The sequence below is a fragment of the Leptopilina heterotoma genome, unplaced genomic scaffold, assembly GCF_015476425.1.
Source record: "Leptopilina heterotoma isolate Lh14 unplaced genomic scaffold, ASM1547642v1 Lhet_82, whole genome shotgun sequence".
NCBI lineage: Eukaryota > Metazoa > Arthropoda > Insecta > Hymenoptera > Figitidae > Leptopilina > Leptopilina heterotoma.
Window position 1 is genome coordinate 212216 of NW_025111187.1, and position 17158 is coordinate 229373.

Genomic DNA, 17158 nt, shown 5'->3' on the forward strand with positions numbered 1-17158 from the left:
TTCTTTTCTACTTAAGTAGAATAATTAGTAAATTTTACTAACAAATTAGTAGAAATTACCATTTATTAGTAAAATTTACTAATTCAAATGCAAAACGTCAGTCAGTAATTCTATATAATTAGTAAACGCATTTTTACTTATTCTAATTTAGAGAGTTAATAAAATTCTAATTAAATTCTTTTTGTTGAATTTCTTTGAATTTTTTTTTAAATAATGGAGTTTCTTTAATAATTTTATTTTAAAATTTATTGAAAATAATTTAATTTTATGAACAACTTCTTTCAAGTTTTTAAAATAATCTTGTTTTTAATAACTGAAATTAAACATTTAATTATTAAATTTGATTAAAATTTTAGAAAATAATTGAATTCTTTTGAAAAATTTTATAACTAAAGAAAAAAATTGACTTCTTTCGTAAAAATTTTTTTAATATAATTGAATTTTTGCAAAGAATTTTACTATTTATAAATAATTAATTGAATTGTTTCGAAGGATTTAAGTATTAAAAGTTTAGAAAATAATTGAATTTTTTTTTAAAATATTATTAAAAATTAGACAGGAAATTGAATTTTTTCATGGAACTTTTTTGGAAATTATTGAATTTTAGCAAAGAATTTTACTAATTTATAAATATAATTGGATTTTTTCGAAGAATTTATAAAAAGTTTAGTAAATACCTAATTGAATTCTTTTGAATTTTTTTTATAACGAATTAAGAAAAAAATTGAATTATATCATGAAATTGTTTTAAATATAATTGAATTTTTGCAAAGAATTGCACTATTTATAAATTTAATTCAATTGTTTCGAAGGATTTATTAAAATTTTAGAAAAAAATTGAATTTTTTCGTGGAATTTTTTTGAAAATAATTTAATTTTTGCAAAGAATTTTACTATTTATAAATATAATTAAATTGTTTCGAAGGATTTAATAAAATTTTAGAATATAATTGTATTCGTTCGTAAAATGTTATTAAGATTTTGTTTAAAAATAATTGAATTTTTTGCAAAGAATTTTTCTGTTTATGAAAATAATTGAATTCTTGCGCGAAGAATATTATTATTTATGAAAATAATTGATTTCTTGCGAAGAATATTATTAAAATTTTTGAAATTAACAAACAAGAATATATTTAATTACTAAATTAGTTAATACTTGAATTTTTTTATAAAGTTTAAATTTAAAATTATTCAAAAATTCGTATTTGAAAATAAAAAATTTTGTAATTTGCATAATAAATAAAGTGAATTCACTTTATTCACTATATTCACTTTTCTTTTCACTAAAACAGAAACAATTTAAATTTCAACCTATTTTTAATGTTCTGTAAGAAAGAATCAAACAAAAAAAAATATTGATTTTTTTCTTTCTTTAACGAAAGGAAACAATAATTTGATAACAAAAAATAAACAGTATATTTAAAAGTATTTATTGTATTGCGAAATGAAGCGCACACGAACAAATTGTTGGCAAACTAAAATCGTAATTTTTAATTTTTAGAGAAAAAATTTCAAAATGTTGCGTAATCTGATGGTGTTTCCATGGTGACTATCGTCAGCCATGTTGCTTCATGGGCGTGAAATATTATGATCTCCAAGGGGAAACTGAATGGTCCGGGAGATATAAAAAAAAAGATATTGATCGTTCAAAATGGAGTAACATTTTACTTCTTATTCTGAAATATTTTTTTTTTTTTTGAAAAAAAAGTGAAAAAGTTACATTGAATGTGAAAAAATTTCATTAACTAGAAAGTGATCTTTTTTTAAATTTAAAATTGTATTCTTCAAAATTCAATGATTGGAAATAGTTTTAGATTGTAAATTAAATTTACATTCATGTGGGACGCTATTTGGAAAAATAGTGAAATAAAAAATTTAATTATCTTCACAGCAGCTACCGTTCAATAATAAAGGAAAATATTTAAAATTTATTATCTATTTATGGGATAATTTCGAAGATATACAATCTTGAATGTTTTATTATCCTCATAAAGAGAATATGGAAATTTTATTTTGCAATCTCCTCAAATTGAAGGTTTTATAAAGAAATATAAACTTAATATGAAAGTTGAAAAGCTATACGATGTGAATACATTCTTTTAAAGTTTTAGATATGATTCTTGAAAAGGTTTTTATTAATTTCACTTTGAATGGAAGTTTCATTATCTGATGATAGCAAGAAAATCATGTCTTATGGAAAATAATTGATAAATTATTAAAAAAAAAATTCCATATTTGCAAGGATTCGAACACGGAACCTTACAGTAAGACAATTAGTTGTTTATACCCCACTTGACTAGCAGAATATCAAGATTTATTTATTTTTCTATTATAACATTAATTAAATTCGAAATAAAATGAAATTTTTATGTTCTTATTCTTATAATTCTCATATGTGATTAAATTTTTATCTCATTGCCGATAAGACAATCATTGAGATAATTAATTGATAACTTATTTGTCAACCTTAAGTTTTTATAATAGCACACGCTTATAATAGTACACGTTAAATATTTGTGCAGTTATCATTCGATTGGATTTTTTTATAAAAATTATGAATTTCATAATTTTTGCCATTCTTATAATATTTCAAACCTATCAATTTAGTCAGGTAAGTACATTAAATGAATGATATATAAAGTGAGAGAAAAAATGTTTTTAAAAATTCTTTTACCCAACAATATATTTTGAAATATTTTCAATCTTTTCTCAGGCTGATTTAAGTTTTGAAGAGAAACAAAAGGAAAAAAGTGGGATTCATTTTAATAAATCGGAATGGATGACAAAGGATTTATTTAATTTAGAATTATCGACTATAGGACAAATGGAACAAATTACACATCCTGTGATAAAAGAAATTCGAGTAGGATTTGTTTGTTTAAATAATGTTTTTATTATGGAAAAATTTTAAATTTTAATTTTTTATTATATTTTAAATATAACTATAGTAAATTATAAGCGCAGAAAATGTTCTTCAATTTATTATTGTTATGCAAATTACAATATTTTTTATTTTCAAATATAAATTTTAAAATAATTTCATATTAAAAATTTTAAAAATTCACTTACTAAGTACAAAATTAATTATTATTGTTCATATTTTCGAAAATTTTAATATAATTCTTCGCAAGAATTCAGTTATTTTTATATATTTAAATAATAACATTCTTTGGAAGAATTCAATTATTTTTATAAAAAATAAAATTTTTTTCAAAAATCCAATTACTTTTGACAAAATTTTAATAAAATTTCAGAAAAGAATCCAATTATTTTTATAAATATAGTAAAATTCTTAACAAGAATTCAATTATTTTTATAAATATTAACATTTTTTGTAGAAATTCAATTATTATCAATACAATTTTAATAAAATTCAATTGCTCTCAAAGTTTTTAATTAAAATTATTCAAGAAACTATCTGTTATTTTAAAAAAATCCAAAGAAATTTAATTAGAATTTTAAAAAATTTTTAATAAAATTCATCGCGAGAATTCAATTATTTTTATAAATAAAAAAATTCATCGAAGGAATTCAATTAATCTCTTGAAATTTTTTGATACGATTCTTTGCAAGAATTCGCAATTATTTTCAATACATTAATTTTAAAATTGAAAATATTTGGAAAGAAAATTTTTTAAAAAAGTTAGGAATCAAGAAAGCAATCAACAACTAACTTCATACCGTGAACAGATTATTACCGGAATACAACGATTATTATTAATATAGATTTTATAAGTTAATTTTGTATTTTTTTTAAATAGCTTCAAACTGATACTTTAAGGAAAACAGGGAAAAATCCTTCCGAATGCATTCATCAATTTTCAAAGGCTTTATTATCCTATATTGATGAATTTTATGATGAATTGGATCAGTGCAATATAACAGAAAATCATCTAAATAATGTTCAGGTATAAATGTTTTAAGATTATAAAAATAATAATATAAAAATAATAATATAAAAATAATAAAAATAATAATAAAATAGTAATAATAATACTGATAATAATAATAATCAATTTTTATAATAGAATTCCTAACAGTTAAGTATTTATTTTCAGGATGCTCATGTCTGCTATGAAAAAGTTGTTTCTGCCTTTAAATCATTAACAAATGGAGTTAAAGATTATTTTAAACACTGTGTTGAAAATTTATAAATACGTATATACTATTGAAGGTATTCTAAAAACTATAGAATTTTAGTTTGGTTTGATTAAATAAAAAATTGTTTATCAATGAAACATATGCTCATAATAATATAATTATTTTATGACATTGGCATTTTATCATTTTTAATAGGCCGTAAATTGACATCTTCATCTTTGTCGAGAGGATCACGTGGAATTTCAGTGGTAAATTGTGGTAAAAAGCCTCCTATCCACTTTACATGATTAGATTCCTTTTCTCTATCTGTGAAAACATCTTCCACTTCCCCTTTTTCAGGATATGCTCTTTTCTTTATTGAATCTTCAAATTTTGAACCTATAGGAATTTTCAAACATAAAATTTAGAATCTAATAAATATTTATCATTTATGTATCTAAATAATAAATACAATAAATAACTATTTAACAAATAGTATCAAAAATTGTATTTTTGGTAATTTTGTTATAATAAAGTTTTTAAAATTTTTAAATTCAAAATAAGTTCATTACCAATTATAACACACGTTATCAAAATAATAAAAATAAATTACGAAAAAGAAAATAATTTTTTGCTTATTCTAAATAAATTTCTTCTGTTGATTTAATTACGTTTTTAATAATAGTTTTATCAGCGCAAAGAGGTCACTTCTCAATAAGTACATTAAATTTTTTACTCACACGAAATGAAGACAATAATTGTAATAAATATAAGCACAGAGAAATAATTATGTGACATTTTTCTTTAAATATATCTGATGTAATACAGGTTTTCACTTAAATACTTACTTGTATATATACTACCAAAGAATAGTTGAATTTTATCAACTAAAACTAAAGCCAACATAAAAAAAGTAGGTCTTTTGATTTCTTTTAAAAAAAAACTGGTGCATATCATTGGATGAATTAGAATAAATTTATTTCAAATCAGCGCGTAAATATTTCTAAAACGTTTACGTAAATGTATATGAGCAAGACAAACATGTTTATGAATAAAGAATTTCTTCATACACCCGCATAAACATTTATGAGTAAATATGTGATTAGTTCGTATCGAGAAATAATCTTTTTTAAAAACACAATGGATATAATGCTTAAGACTTTTTCAATTATATGCAAGAAAATAATATAACTTTAAGCATTCAATATTCATTTGACAGGAAAAAAACTTTTAAATTTTATTTATTTTATTAAATAATAATAAATAAATAATAAATAATAAATAATCAATAATAAATAATTAATAATAAATACAAATAAATACAAAATAATTACTATAATAATACTTAAAACAAAATAATTACTAATGATAGTAAAATTCAAATAATTACTATAATAATAATAAAAAAACAAAATAATAACAATAATGAAACTAATAAAATAATTTTAAATTAGTATAAATGTTATTGTAAAGACAAGAAATTAAATTATTTTAATAAAAATTATTTTTAATATAAAATCATTTTAGATTCAAAATTTAAAAAAATCAACTTTAACAACATTCTTTAAATTCTTTAAAACAATTCAATTGTTTAATTCCAATTTTAATTGATTTCATTGAAAAAATTTGCGAGAATTCAAATATTTTCATATACGTATAATAAAATTCTTCACATAAATGAAATAAAAATGTTATAATAAAACTTCTCGAAAGAATTCAATTGTAACAATATAATTATTTTCAATACAATTTTAATTGAATTCCTCAAAAAGAATATAATTATTTTTATAAAATGTCCCATAAAATTTTTCAAAACAATTAAATTATCTATTTACAAAAATTTTAATACAACTCTAAGCAGAAATGAAATTATTTCAAAAATCAAAATCACAAAAAGTTACAAAAAGTAATATAAAAATTAATATAAAATGTTATGAAAAATGTTATATTTTAAAATAGAAAAAAATTTCACATATAAAATAGTAAAAAATATATTAATTTATAAATATTTTTTTTTTGCACTAATATTATGACAAAACTTATTCTCAAATTTTAGAATACGTTAAATAAATATTACTAATATTATATTAATATAGATTGAATCGGATTGAATTTTAAAAAGTTTCAAATTAAAATTTTGGAAAAGTTGAATTTTAAAAAATTTTAATGAAAAATTCTAAATAAGTTAGTTTTTTGAAATATTTTTATTCACATTTTGTTTTTAAATTATAGTTATATTTTAAAATATGTATTTAATTGAAAAATTTTCAAATTATTCGAAACATGAAATTGTCTTGTAATTGTAAATAAGTGGATTTAAGAAATATTTTAGTTTTATAGGTCAACTTTTTTTTTTTGAACTAATTGAATTTTGTAAGGAACTTTCTTATAAGAAATAGTAAAAATAAATGAATTAGAAATGAATTTTAGTTAAAATTTTTAGGAAATAAATGGATTGAAATTTTGAAAATAATTTTTGAGAATTTTTCTTTATGACCGGGAAAAATGATTCATGACCGGGAAGTGCCGAAGAATTATTTTTTATGAAAAAAAACGGTCACACAGAAATAGGAATATTTGCAAAAATAAATAATATATAAGTGCGTATACAATTTACCTTATTGTTATTTTCGTCTGATGTCATAAATTTTGCAAAAGAAAAGAAAGAAACAATGATATTTTTCTAATACAATGAATAAAAAAGAATTTTAAATTTATCACGTTTTTTTAATTCTGTTGAATAGATTTAAATTTTATCAATTTTACTATTAAAAGATGTTTATTCCAATCGTAATCTTCTGTTTATTGTTTTTTTTTTTGGTTTTACGATATTTTATTGTTGTTTTTTTTCGACAATAGATTTTCTTTAAATTTTTTCAATTGTTTTGAGATAAAAAAGTAAACGAACGTTGTTGTGAATTAATAAGACAATATTTTCAACTTCCTATATAAAGGAAAGAAAAAAAATAATTTCTAATACAAGTTTGGTATTCGGAAATCACCAAAGTTGAAATAAATTGAAAATTAATTTAACTGGCGGATTGCAATTTTAAACATGAAGTCCTTAATATTATTCGGGATTTTAACTGTGATTGCTGTAACTTGTAAGAAAAATTAAATTTTTAAAAATATTAGTACATAACGAAATATAGTATAACAAAAATTGTGAAATATAATATAAAATATTAAGTATAATAATTTTTAATTTTTTGATAGCTTCTTCACTTTTGGATAAGATAACTGAGAATAAGTATTTAAGTGAATTGAAACTTAGCCCAGAACATATACAGGAACTGAAAGACAAATTAACTATTGATCAATTGCAGACAAATGTAAGTATTGAGCTTAAAAACACCTCCATTTATTAAATTTCTCTGTGAAAATTTTATAAAAAGTCATTTTAATAATTCTTCAAAATTTTTATTTACAGGAAAAGAAATGCCCATGTGAAATTTTAGATGAATATAAAGACAAAGTGAGTAGTTAAATAAATTTAATTTAAATACAATTTTTCTTTATTGATAAAAATTAATTTTCAAACATAAAATTATAATGTAAATAATTTAATATTTACAGTTAAAAGCAATACCTTCTGATATAAAAAAGAAATATGCGGAGTTTATACTGGTAAGTTTTGAGAATGCTTTATAAAATTTTACTGTAATTATTTTTAAGAGAAAATTCATTATTCTTTTTTTTTATAAGTTATTCCAAAAAAATAATTTAATATTATAAATAATAATTATAAAATAATGTCAATAATTGTAATAATTTATTAATAATGTACTAATAATTTTTTTAGAAACATCCTAAGTATCTGATGCCTTCCCTTAAATTAAAACGTAAAATTAAAAATATCGTAAGTATTTTAACTTAAAATTAAAAAATTTTATAACATAATTATGACAATAGATTTTTTAATGACCTTAGTAATTATAAAATATACTCAATGATATTTTTTTCAGGGAGACAAATTAGAAGACTGTGTTAAAAATTTAAAAACAGACTTAAAGGATTTATTATCAAAAGTAAGAAACAAAAGGAAAGAATTAAAATATCTGAAATATAAAACATTGTTTTTTTCAAATAATACAGAATATTTTCAATAAAATAAAATAATTTTTCTTACCTAATTATTATTTTAATACACTTAATGAATTTTTATTTAACAGAAAAAAATTGAATTGAATGACAAACAATTGGATCATCTTAAGGATATTCTCGGGGAGGTATTTTATGTCTATTTGATTGTTTTAATTTAAAATTTTTAACATAGAAAATATTTATTAATTTATTTATTTTATTTATTAAATAAAAAATAATTTGAAAAATATGAAACTTATATTATTAATTTATAATACAAAATCTTTTTCCTTTTTTTACAGTTAGGTAAATTAGATCTTAACCTCGATAAACTTGCCGATAAAATCAAGGATGTAATTAAAAAAGTGAGTAATTATAGGTGTCCTTAAAAAAATATAAATTGTTCGATTATTAAAATTGATATGAATTCAAAAATTTAATATTTCAAATAATATTAGTATATTTTTAGATTTATAAATTAATGTATTTAATTATAATAAATCATTTATTATTATTTATAGGATTTGGATTTCAAGAAAGATCTTTTAGATAAATCTTTAAATTTTGTCGATAAAGCTGTAAGTGTTAATTATATAATAATATTATTACCCCACTATAATTCTTATTATTTTAATAAAATTTTGAATTTTTTTTTTCTTTTAGAAAGATAAAGCTAAGCAAGATATTCAGGATTTAAAAGATAAAATTGATGATGCAGTAGAGAAGGTAAAAAAAATTGAGTATTTAAGATTTTTAACAACAATATATTAAAGTTTTTTAAATAAAAAATATTTTTTCACATTACAGCGTGAAATTAGTGCTCAGAAATTGTCAGATTTATTGGATAAAATTAAAGATAAAACGAAATCAGTAAGTTTTTGATTGTTAACATTACAAAAAAAAATGTCAAAAAATTTAAGGATAACTAATATTAATTTATTATTTTCAGACAAAGGATTTCGTTAAAAGTTTGTACGGTTGTGCCTATAAGAAAGTAAGACTTTTAATTCTCTTGTTTTGAATAAATTATTAAATTTTAGTTTAATTTCTATTGGATTATTTTTTATTTTATTATTTAAATATTAAATTTATTGAAGTAAATTATTGAATTTAAATTTACATTATTTTTTCATTGTTAAATAATTTATTTTATTTTATAATAAAAATTCTGTTTTTACACTTTTAGTTGCGTTCTGATTCGTCTTCATCAGAATCATCAGAATCATCAGAAAGTAGTGAAGTAAGTAGAAAAAAAATTATAAAGAAATTTTCAACTTTTTCAGAATATATGTGACGCGTTCTGAAGAACTAAATCATTTTAAGGTTATGTTTGTTTTCTTTATTCCTAATTTAAAGTTTCTGTTTTATAGTTTAAAATTAACGACTGGTTTTATATCAATTAATTTAAATATAATGAAGATTTAAATATCAGTGATTTATATTGAAAGTTAGTCGGTTTTGTGTATTTTGATTCTAAAAAATTACAAACATAACCTCAATTTTTAAACATTTTTTTTTCATTTTAATTAAAGAAATTGTCCATTTTTAGTCCAGCTCCAGTTCATCATCTGAAGAAAGTGATGAATCTAATGCAGCTCAGGTAAAAATAAATACTACTAAAAAACAAGTAATTTATTAGAATTCTTCATTATTTTCATTTTCTTTGTTTTTGACTATACAATGAATTTCTACTTTTATTTTAGCCTGGCACTCCTGATTTGCCTTCAGACGATAAAAAAGAAAAAAAGGTAAAAATGAAAGAAAATAGTACTTTTCTATTACATATTCTATTTACGTTTATTATATATTTTTTATTTTATTTTATTATATACTTTTACTTATATTTACTGTCATACGTTAAATTTATATATTTACTTTTAATATATGAATTTAATATATAAATATAAATTTTAATATATAAAGTAATGAAAAAATTAATAATTTGATTTCAATCTTTTTAAATAGAAACATCATCATAAGAAACCCAAGTTCATCAGAAAAGTAAGTTTTGAATAAATTTTTAAATATACACTCACGAAAAGATAAATAATTAACTTTTAATTAAAAGTTACTATACGTTTAAAGTACATTTAAAAAAAAATTTGGTAAAATGTACTTCGAACGTATAGTAAAATTTACTCCGAAAATATTAAAAGTTGCAAAACGAAAATGCGCACAAGTTACAGAAAATTTAGATTTTATTTTGTAAACAGTAAAAGTTATTCTATTTTTTTCCGTGCATATAATACATTGTAAGATAAAATCGTAATATAATTTTATAAAAAATGTATTTTAATTATATGTAGGTATTTAAATATATTATACTTTTTTTTGCAGCTCATGAAGAAACTGAGCAAAGATGCCCTTAAATATGACTTGGTGAGAATTTATTTTTAATAACTATAGTTAAAGTTCCATTTTATTTTTGGTGATTAATCGAATTTAGTTTTTTAAGATAATTTTGGTTTCGTACCAAACTGATGTTGACTGAAATAAACTATTCAGTACCAAATTGAAATACTTTATTTCAGTCGACCATAATTTTTGGTTACGATAACCAATTAATTTGAGAATACCAAATTTTTACTTGTATCTTATATGTTAAGAATCGAATTTAAATTTCTCACGAGAGTGCGTAGTAGAGTTGTTAGAGCTTCTGACTTGTAATTGTAAATCCAGGGTTCGATCCCTAGAGGAGATAAGATTTTTCGAATGAAAAAAAAAAAATTTTTAATTGCCAAAAATTCAATAAATAGCAGTTAGTAAATAAATGAGTAATAAAGATAAAGAAATAAAATATTACTTTCCTTGTGTTATAGGGTCTTGATAGTAATTTGGGCTTAGGCCTTGGGAGCGGAAAACTGGGTCTAGGAAGTAGCGCAGGACTTGGTGGAAGTTTAGGTCTTGGAAGTGGTCTAGAACTTAATGGTAATTTGGGTCTTGGAGGTAGCGGAGGACTTGGTAATAAATTGGGTCTAGGAGGTAGCGGAGGACTTGGTGGCAGTCTGGGCCTTGGAAGTAATGGGCTTTCTGGTAATTTAGACCTTGGAGGTGGCGGAGGACTTGGTTTGGGGCTTGGAAGTGGTGGACTTGGTGGTAAATTAGGCCTTGGAGGTAACGGAGGACTTGGTGGCAGTCTGGGCCTTGGAAGTGGTGGACTTGGTGGTAAATTAGGCCTTGGAGGTAACGGAGGACTTGGTGGCAGTCTGGGCCTTGGAACTGATGGGCTTGCTTCTAAATTAGGCCTTGGAAGTAGTGGAGGACTTGGAAGCAGTCTGGGCCTTGGAACTGATGGGCTTGCTTCTAAATTAGGCCTTGGAAGTAGTGGAGGACTTGCTAGCAAATTGGGTCTTGGAAGTAGTGGAGGACTTGCTAGTAAATTGGGTCTTGGAAGCGGTGGTACTGGAGGATTAAGTCTCGGTAATGGAATATCCCTTGGAGGATAAATTTTCTTGATTTAAGATTTCTCTTTTATAACTGAACCATTAATATTATGTATTTACGTCAATTATGAATTTTAATGTGTAGAAAAATGAATTAATCTTCTGAAATAAATAAAACAGTTTATTAGAAATTTTTCTTTGGATAAATCTTTGAACTTGTATCCTCTTTATCCTTATCATTACTGAATATCGACAGAACTTAAAGAAACAATTAATGTTAAAAATATATATAGTATATATTATACTTTTTTCTGAATTAATTTTGCGTGGCAGAATGCACTGTGCATCTGCGAGGACTCGAACCTCCGTTTATTGCTGCCTTTTGCGAATCTTCTACCAATTAATGCATCTTGCCAACAATAAAAATGAAGCAACAATTTCTAAAATTATTTATTCTGTGTTTATTTTTATCTTTGTCCCACTAATTAAATAGATAGAAGATAATAATTACTATAAAATGAAACATTATTTCAATCTGTGACTCGCTCTAAAAAAGGTACCTTAAAAGCAAATCATTTTAAGGTTATATATGATTCTGTTATATTTATCTTAATTAAAAGTTTTTGTATTTAATTTAAAACCAAAAAACCGCTGCCAAGTTGTACGATTTTTTTCGTAAATCTCGTTGTGTTCATTTCATGAAAACTTTGCTTCCTCATAGAGATAATAATAATAGAAATAAATAATATAGAATGTTTTATATTTTCGTCAATTGGTATTCAGCCAATTTCATTAAAAGTTAATTATTTTTTTTAATTGTCATTATTCTATAATTGTTTATATTTCTTTTGTTATAAGTAATATGGATTAAAAACAAATAATTCGTTAAGTAATAGTTAAAGAAAAACTCTTAAATAAAAAAATTTTTAAAATGTTATTTTCGACAATTTTTTTTTTATTTTTAAAATACCAATAATTTTGTCATTTCTGGTCGAATCAAGTTGACAAATAGGTCAATCGAAGCGTTTTTTAATGCTCTACAGGTTGGAAATGATACTTTAAAAATTATTTTTACATTTTTCAACAAAATTTTCAAAAAAGTCTTGTTTTCCAAAAATTTAGATTTTTAAAAGTTTAATATCTACGGATAATATGGACGAAAAATGTTCAGTGATGCCTCAAAAGATGCGTCTGAAAAACTCTACAAAACTAAAGAAAAACATTTATAGGTGTCCTAACATTTTTTTAAAGTTATGGTCAAAAAACGTTTTTTTGAAAAATTAAAAATGCAAAAAAAATTAGTTAAACTTCATGAACCGGGCTGAAAATACTCTCATTTTATGTCCTTCGAGGAGACCTACAATTAAAAAAATTGAAGCCTTTAGCTCTTTCTGGTTCTGAGATATTGAGGTAAATGTAATGTTAGTACACACACACACACACACACATCCGGACAATTTTTTTAAATACGTTTTTTGGACTTCTGAGCTGAAATTACATAGAACTTTTTATTTATTTATTTAAAACATTTATACGGGGAGTTCCTGTGCATATATAAAGTACTAAAGTATTAGGCATAATAAAAAAAAATTTATAAATATGTCAAAAAATGAAAATCCAAAATTTTGCTAATACAAAGCTTCCTTTATGAGGAAGCAACAAGTTTTTTTTAGATGTAATGATCTCTTGAATATCAGTCGTTTATATTGAGAGTTGATCGCCTTAGTGTATTTTCATTTAAAAAATTACAAACGTAATCTCGATTTTTTCCTTCTACTCTCTAAATCTGAATTATTGCGGATTCGTTTACCAATTTGAATTAGTAACATTTTTTACTAATTTTTAGTAGTTTTTTTACTAATTTTTAGTAGTTTTTTACTAATTGCTAATAGAAAATTACTAATTCAATTAGTAGAACTATTTTTTACTAATTCAAATTAGTAAATTTTCTACTAATAATTAGTAAAAAAACTACTATAAATTAGTAAAAACTGTTACTAAATCAATTGGTAAACGAATCCGCACTATTTCATTAGTAGAAAACTACTAATTCAGATTTAGAGAGTACTTTTCTTCGTAACGCGTTAACATTTTGTTTAATATCATAATAATATTAGGATATACAGAGACTATTAGTTTGCAAAAGATCCCATCGTGTTAAAATAATTTAATGAAACAGTAAGTATTTATAAAAATTTTGCTTTTATCTTTGCCTATTGTCAAAAAAGTTACTTTTTAACACGTAAAACAATTTATAACAAAAGCTGTGAACGTTTTTACTAATGAATAGAATTATTTTCTTCATTGTTTTCATAGAAATAAACTTTCAAAGGTAAGAAAAGAAACTGCATAAATTTGATAATAAATTCAATAAAAAATTGTGATTACATTCATGAAAAACTTGATATAATAAGCTCAAAATGCAACAGTTACTACTTTATTTTAAGTTGTGATAAGTGTTAAAATAGCAATTTATTTTAGATAAAATATATTTTTATCAATAAATATGCATATTATTATTATATTTTCATTCCAATTGTTAGTAATTACTTCATATGGTGAGAAACATTTGTCTCTTTTTAGAAACTTTAATTTTGCTAAACTTATATATTAAGTAACTTAAAAATTTTCAGTTAAAGCTGCACCTACAACAGAAAGAGCAACAACGTGCATTTGTAAATGTAAATAAGAAAAACATATTTTATTTATTTTTATATTGTTCTTTGGTAATTAATAAATAGTAATTTTTAGATGTAGACGAAACGACAGAAAATAATCAGAAAACAGAAAAAGCTACTGGTACTCAACTGAAAACTTATAAAAAATCTACAACACTTCCTGGAATAAGTGCTGCATTTTCTTCTTATGTGACAAGAAATGGTATAGTCAAAAGTACAACAGAGATTCCAAGCACTACTGAAAAAGTTGTATTGACTACAAAGCAGGTTGGTAATTCTGCTACTAGTAGGATTACAACATTAAGTGCAGGTACTGCTTCGTTCGCAACAAGAGCAGAAAGTGGGAATATTATAAAAACAACAAATGCAGAGTTGATGACAAAATCTTCAACGAGTGAAACAATTACTACAGTACCAAATTCACCAAGTACTACGGGAAGAGTTTTGTTATCTACAAAGCAGAATGGTATTTCTAGCACTAGTGGACTCACAACAAAAGGTGCAGGAACTACTACGTTTGCAACAAAAACAGGAAGTAGGAATACAATAACAGCAACTAATAAAGCAACAACAAAATCATCTTCAGGTGAAATATTTACAACAATGCCTTATTCACCAAGTACTACTGAAAAAGTTTTGATATCTACAAAGCTGACTGGTATTTCTGGTACTAGTGGGCTTGCAACAAAAGGTGCAGAAATTACTACATTTGCAACAAGAACAGGTAGTTGGAATGCAATAACATCAACTAATAGAGCAAGAACGAAATCATCTTCAGGTGTAATAATTACTGCAGTGCCATATTCACCAAGTACTACTGGAAGAGTTTTGTTATCTACAAAGCAGACTGGTATTTCTAGCACTAGTGTACTCACAACAAAAGTTGCAGAAACTACTACGTTTGCAACAAAAACAGGAAGTGGGAATACAATAAAAACAACAAATACAGTGCTTATGACAAAACCTTCTTCGAGTGAAGCAATAACTATAGTACCATACACACAAAGTACCACTGAAAAAGTATTGTCATCTACAAGGCTCGTTGGTAATTCTGGTACTACTGGGTTTACGACATTAAGTGCAGAAAGTACTATGTTAGGTACAAGATCAGGAAGTGGGAATACAATAACATCAAGTAATAGAGCAACAACCAAATCTTCTTCAGATGAAACAATTAAAAATGTACCATATTCACCAAGTACTACAGGAAAAGTTTTGTTATCTACAAAACAGACTGGTATTTCTGGCACTAGTCGACTCACAACAAAAGGTACAGAAATTCTTACATTTGCAACAAGAACAGGAAGTGGGAATACAATAATATCAAGCAATAGAGCAACAACCAAGTCTTCTTCAGGTAAAACAATTACAACTGATCCATATTTACCAAGTACTACTGGAAAATTTTTGTTATCTACAAAGCAAACTGATATTTCTGGTACAACCAGCACCCCAATATTACGTACAGAAACTACTTCGGTCACAGCAAAAATTGGAAGTGGAAATATAGTAACAGCAATTAATTCAGCAACAACGAAATCATCTGCAGCCGGTACCACTACTCTTACAGCAAAAACAAAAGTTTCAGAAGGTAACTGAATTGATGCAATTCAGTTAAAAACTTTGTAAAAATGTTATCTTATCTTCTTATGCTTAAATATACTTTTGCTTCTTTAATTTTATCTAATACTAGATTTTTAGGATAAATATTTTCTAATCATTTCTAATTGATATTTAATTTATTTAAAGGAATCTTAGCTAAGGATGCTGATAAATTGCAGGATTATTATTGCAAGAAGTGTCGTGAATACTCGCGCACCTAAAAATCGTGCTTACGATATGATAAAAGTAAACAATATTATTTTTTAGAATTATCTTTACAGAAAAAAAATTATTTTTAAATAATAATGTTAAATAATTTTTCCATTCAGTTAAATTGTTTTTCTAATTTTTGAATATTAATATTTATCCTTAAAAATTTATGAAGAAGTAAGAAGAAAAATCATACAAAAAAAAGGAGTCTGAAAACGTTTATATCTTAAAATTGTAGTGATTGAAATGTAACAAATTTTTAAGCTATTTTAAAGCAAGATTGTTTGTTGTAGGATTTAAAATTATACTATCAAGGCTAAAGTTCAACCAAACATTATTCTAATGTAAAAGGTTTCAGATAAAAGTGATCTAAAAGTAAAAATTATAGAAATCGTAAAACTAAATAAATTGCGGAAAGTCGTATATTTCTGTGTTTATTTTTAACTGAATCCATCATTTCTATTCAAAACCACAAATTGTAAAAACAATGAAACAATATAATTTCGTAGTATATATAGGTAGTATATTCGTAGTATATATATTTAACTAAAATATTTTAGTCCGTATTTATGATAATAAATTTATATTGTAAGAAATTGAAATTAAATACTATTACAAAAGTTAATTGAAAATCAAATTTGACCTTTAGTTTTAAACTTGGATATTATGGTAGATGTAACTATATATATACACATATTTCATGCTGTCCTAACGATGCAATTTGTAGATCGTAAAAAAGTTCAGTTTTAGGTGTGGAGAAGCTTGTTAAATTTTTACTTTACAGTAAATCTATGTCTGTCGGTAGCTTTGGATAACACTTTCTTAAGAAATACTTATCCTATAAATTACACTGCCTACACATTGTGAATTGACCCCTGAAACTTAAAAAACGATTTTAAACTATCAATCTCTCTCTCGAAATTACTGCCTGACAATGGTATCACTTTAAAGCGATTTTAATATTTATGGCTGCTTAAAATCTTCTGCACTTAAAAGGTGAACATTTATTACATTATAAGAGGAGTCTCTAAAAATTCACAGCTATATTCAATGTATCTTTTTTCTGTTCAATTTTTTTTATTGTATTAACCCTAGAAGGAGTAACTGGGGTGTCTGGACACC

The 17158-nt window shown here is 23.3% G+C and overlaps 3 protein-coding genes across 3 annotated transcripts; all 3 read left to right on the forward strand.

Moving 5' to 3' along the window:
- The first annotated feature begins 2471 nt into the window (after positions 1–2471).
- Positions 2472–4438, forward strand: LOC122511426. The gene is made up of 5 exons (XM_043626636.1): positions 2472–2611; positions 2714–2863; positions 3762–3908; positions 4059–4174; positions 4297–4438. The coding sequence occupies exons 1-4, from the start codon at positions 2555–2557 to the stop codon at positions 4152–4154; spliced, it is 450 nt and encodes a 149-aa protein (XP_043482571.1). The 5' UTR covers positions 2472–2554; the 3' UTR covers positions 4155–4174; positions 4297–4438.
- Positions 4439–7023: 2585 nt separating this feature from the next.
- LOC122511427 (keratin, type I cytoskeletal 9-like) lies at positions 7024–11737 on the forward strand. The gene is made up of 18 exons (XM_043626637.1): positions 7024–7184; positions 7297–7412; positions 7511–7555; positions 7657–7707; positions 7883–7939; positions 8046–8108; positions 8253–8309; positions 8466–8528; positions 8685–8741; positions 8827–8889; positions 8971–9033; positions 9113–9157; positions 9350–9403; positions 9713–9763; positions 9867–9911; positions 10129–10164; positions 10501–10542; positions 10983–11737. The coding sequence occupies exons 1-18, from the start codon at positions 7136–7138 to the stop codon at positions 11607–11609; spliced, it is 1584 nt and encodes a 527-aa protein (XP_043482572.1). The 5' UTR covers positions 7024–7135; the 3' UTR covers positions 11610–11737.
- Positions 11738–13974: 2237 nt separating this feature from the next.
- On the forward strand, positions 13975–16459 carry LOC122511433 (mucin-5AC-like). The gene is made up of 4 exons (XM_043626644.1): positions 13975–14104; positions 14180–14227; positions 14298–15815; positions 15974–16459. Exons 1-4 carry the CDS (start codon positions 14053–14055, stop codon positions 16045–16047), a joined length of 1692 nt encoding a protein of 563 aa, XP_043482579.1. The 5' UTR covers positions 13975–14052; the 3' UTR covers positions 16048–16459.
- The last annotated feature ends 699 nt before the right edge of the window (positions 16460–17158 follow it).